At 44.3% G+C, this 4,279-nt stretch overlaps 1 protein-coding gene across 1 annotated transcript; it reads left to right on the plus strand.

The window, feature by feature from the left end:
- Positions 1-768: 768 nt before the first annotated feature.
- LOC136491900 (uncharacterized) lies at positions 769-3,236 on the plus strand. Its single transcript, XM_066488105.1, has 4 exons — positions 769-1,652; positions 1,824-2,198; positions 2,283-2,489; positions 3,044-3,236. Exons 1-4 carry the CDS (start codon positions 769-771, stop codon positions 3,234-3,236), a joined length of 1,659 nt encoding a protein of 552 aa, XP_066344202.1.
- Positions 3,237-4,279: the final 1,043 nt, after the last annotated feature.

Below are 4,279 nucleotides of genomic sequence, written 5' to 3' on the forward strand. Positions count from 1 at the left end.
TACACCAGTCGTTCCACTATGGCATGATTTAGCTAAAATGCCTAACTCCTCTATGCAAGCCTGTAACCTAGCTGAGCCTACACCAGCACCAACCCAAACACAAGGTTCCACTCAAACGGCAACAACCACTGATGATGACAACTACCTAAACAATCCTGAGCCAAAGAATGAGCACATGGGTGTGGATGAGGAGGGCATGTACCTAGAATTAGAGCCACGGACCAAGGGTACTGATGAATTTGAGGAGGATGTACCTGTTTCTGACTCTGAATGGGAATCTGATTCTGATGATGATGACTATGAGGCAGATGAAATGGTCAAAGATAAAGTTCCACTTAGTAATCTTGAAATAGTGTATGACAAAAATGACCCACCAATGACAGTAGGCATCATCTATGAAAATATGTCTTGTTTTAAGTTGGCTTTGGCTACACATGCAATCAGAAATGAGTTTGAGTTTAACATAGAGAAGAGTGATCCAGGGAGGTACAGGGCCTACTGCAGTGCCAAAATTGATGGAAGTAGGTGGAGGATTCTTGCATCTACAACTGCAGACAAGATAACAGTGAAGGTAACTCTTGCCATCATTCTTTCTTTTTTTTTGTTGATTTACTTATAATTGGTGTGACATATTTGCAGGTGAAGAAGAACCCATATCCTCATGAGTGTCAGAGCACAAGAAGAGGTGGTAAAGTGAAGTGTGCAACCAAGTTTTGGGTTTGTGAAAAGGTGAAGGACTAGGTATTTGAGGATCCCAAGGTGTCAGCTATGGAGCTACAGAAGAGGATCAAGGATAAATTCAAGGTGGTTGTGCCTTACAAGAGAGTATATAATGGTAAGGAACTAGCTCACAGCCAATTATTTGGAGATTGGATGTCCAGTTTTGACAATCTGTATAGGTTCAAGTTACAAATTGAGGAATCTTGTCCAGGTAGCTTTGTAGTTATTGATCATCATACCATTAATAATAAGATAAGGTTCAATAGACTGTTCTTTGCCATGAAGCCATGTATTGATGGGTTTCTTCAAGGCTGTAGGCCATACTTGTCAGTTGATAGTACATTTCTCACGAGCAAGTTTAGAGGTCAACTATGTGTAGCCTGTGCAGTAGATGGACACAACTGGATGTATCCAGTTGCAGTTGGAGTCATAGATTCAGAAACAAATGAGAATTGGATATGGTTCATGGAGAGACTGAGAGATGCTATAGGGAGTCCACCGGGTCTGACCTTCTATACTTATTGTGGTCAAGCAGTGATGGTCGGTGTGAGTGAGGTATTTCCTAATGCAGAGCATAGAGAGTGTATGTGGCATCTTGTTCAAAATTTTAAGAAAATGTTCCATGGACAGGTGTTTGATGATCATTTGTGGGCATCATCTTACAGTTGGAACTCATACCTTTTTGAGAAACACTGGTCAGCAATGGCAGCAGCTAAGCCAACAACTATGGTTTATCTACAGCAGAACCATAAGACGCTATGGACTATAAGTCAATTTGGAGTCACATGTAAGATAGACTATGTCACAAATAATTTAGCTAAGAGCTTCAACAACTGGATCAAAGGTGAAAAAGGTAGGCATTTGGATGACTTGCTTGATACAATCAGAAAGAAGTTATTAATCAAATGGAACCACAGAAGGAAGATTGCAAGGCAAATGTAGGGCAAGATACTTCCACACATTGTGGACAAGCTGAAGGAGCAAAGCAGGAACCTAGATATTGATGTCATAACTAGCGGCGATGGCATTACAGAGTTATGTGCAAGAGGAGGATTAAGCTTCAGATTTGTTGTGAATTTGGACCAAAGGATTTGCACTTGTAGGGCTTGGCAGGTTTCAGGCCTACCATGTAAGCATGCACTGGCCTACATCACTAGCATAAGTAGAGAGAAAATTGAAGACCATGTGGACAACTACTACTCAGTGCAAAAGTTCAGGTCAGCTTATGAGGGTATCATCCCTGCCATTCCTGATAAGTCCATGTGGCCCAAATCTGATCATGGCTTCTTCATGCATCCACCTCTTCTCAAATCAATTGCTGGTAGAAGGAGGCAGACAAGGTTCAGAGGAGGTGCTGAAGGTGGCAACAAAGGCAATAAAGGCAGGCACCAGTGCCCTATTTGCCATGAATATGGGCATCACTGGTACACTTGTAAAGATGGAGATCCTGTAGACATTGCAACAATGCTTGCTGATAGGTGAGATTCTTTGTTTCAGATTTTTGTGTTGGGTTGTATGTGACATACTTAGCAGCTATGATAATTTGTATTTATCTATTGCAGGGGACCACCTAAATGGAAGAAGAAAAAGGCAACCCCAGCCTCAATTGAAACAAGCATTGTTCTTGTTCCTACCAGAATGGTGTTCCCTGATTTGCCCCCTGGTACAACTGCCACAACTGAAGCAGCTGTTGGAAATAAGAGGAAAACAACAGCAGCATGTTCTAAGAAATCAAAGAGCTCATCCTCTGCCTCAGCAGCTTCAATCAGGTAGGCTCATGTTCTTCACATTTTCCTTATACTACAGCTATGACATATACCAAACACTTGTAAATATACGACACTATAAATTTTGAAGGTTTGGATTCTCCATACCATTTTTGCAACACCCTAGTTGTTTTCTAAAACCCCCACTCAAGTTTTCAGTAAATCCTAAGCTATATATGTCAATGTGGTGTCATGTCATATGATTGTACCTGATCAAGGCTGCCATCAGCCACCTGCTGCGGCTGTGAGTCGTCACCGGAGCCCATCCTCCCGCCGGCGTGCTTCGTATGAACTACCTGCTGCAGCAGAGTACTCCTAAGCAAACCAAGGCACTAACTAATTTATGATGCCATAGGGTTAGACACTACATTAAGCTTTCCATGTCACTGAAGAAAACCAATACGGAGGCTCATGTTCTTGACATTTTCCTTGTACTACAGGTTTATAAGTCAACTAACCCAATACTTTTTTTGCTTTAGAAGATCTAGAACAGGCTCCACCCAGCCAGAAACTGGAAGCCTGTAGCCTGTGCCTTTGAGCATTGTGTTCCCTGCTAGCCTGGAGCCAGAACCTCAGCATGTCAACACTGCTGACGATATCAACACAATTGAGAACAAAGGGAGACCCAAGACAGCAGTGAGTAAGAAAAGGAAGCTTGACCGTCCTGCTATGAATACAAGAGCCAAGGTATCTACAACTCCACATAGTCCTGCTATGGGTACCAGAAGCAAAAGGAAGCTTGACATTTAGTTGTTGTCTGTGGGATGACTCAAAACTCCAGATATTTTGTAACTCATGTGGTCTGTCTATTAACCATAACCTGCATTTTGTAAGACCAAAACAATGGTCTGGTCTATGTCATGACCAAACAATTGTCTGGTCTATTTCATGACTGGTTTGTGAAATGCTGTTATGGTTTGTGAAATTTTCGTAACTGGTTTGTCAAATTTGTTGTTCTGGTTTCTGAATCTATGTAATTGGTTTGTCAAATTTGTGGCGTCAAGGGCAAGTGGAAAATTCTGCTCCTGATGCATGGACATAGGGGCAAAAGGGTCTTTCTATCCCTCCATTATCGGCTGTCACACTCTAAACTGACGGAAGTGGCACACACGACCAGAAAAGTTTGCGCGAGGGACTAAGGAGGGGTAGCCAAAATTTCTATGGTAGGGAAGGAATTAGAAACTTTTATAATGGCTTATTGGGAAAAGTCTCGTGATTTTTTGGGGGTGTCCCGCGTCGTGCATCGAAGGCATCTGGACGACTGGGCTCTGGGCGCTGGTATATTGAATTTTCTTCATGACGTCACCCGCGCCCTTGTGAAGCAAACCCGGACATGTGTTCTCCTTTGACGTCAACTGTCGCCTCCGGCATCCATCGCCGCTTCCCGCTGTAACGAGTAGCGTCGATCTCCTTACCCATCCTCTTGCCGTCAAAGACCCCGCGGGTGGCTTCGTGGTACTCGTCGAGATGCCCTCACTCTCTCGTGTCCGTTTCTCAATGGTGAAGACCCGCTGGTGTCCTCTGCGGACAACCGCGGTCAGAAACGAACACGTTCCGCCCTTCTTCGGGAAGCAAATCCGCAATGCACGACATCTTGGGTCGCTTGTAGCAGTCGCAGGAGAGGTATGTAGAGGTTCCTAAAGAGGATGGACCCAGACGGCTCGGCGCCCGGGAGCAGCTCCATGTGGTCCTCGCTACGGTAACCCCCTTGAGGATATCACCCTCCGGTCACTCGACATCGTGGCCATCGGGGCCGCCTGCTTGTGCTCCAGTCGATCACGCTACGACTCTGC

This window comes from Miscanthus floridulus, chromosome 11 (assembly GCF_019320115.1).
Source record: "Miscanthus floridulus cultivar M001 chromosome 11, ASM1932011v1, whole genome shotgun sequence".
NCBI lineage: Eukaryota > Viridiplantae > Streptophyta > Magnoliopsida > Poales > Poaceae > Miscanthus > Miscanthus floridulus.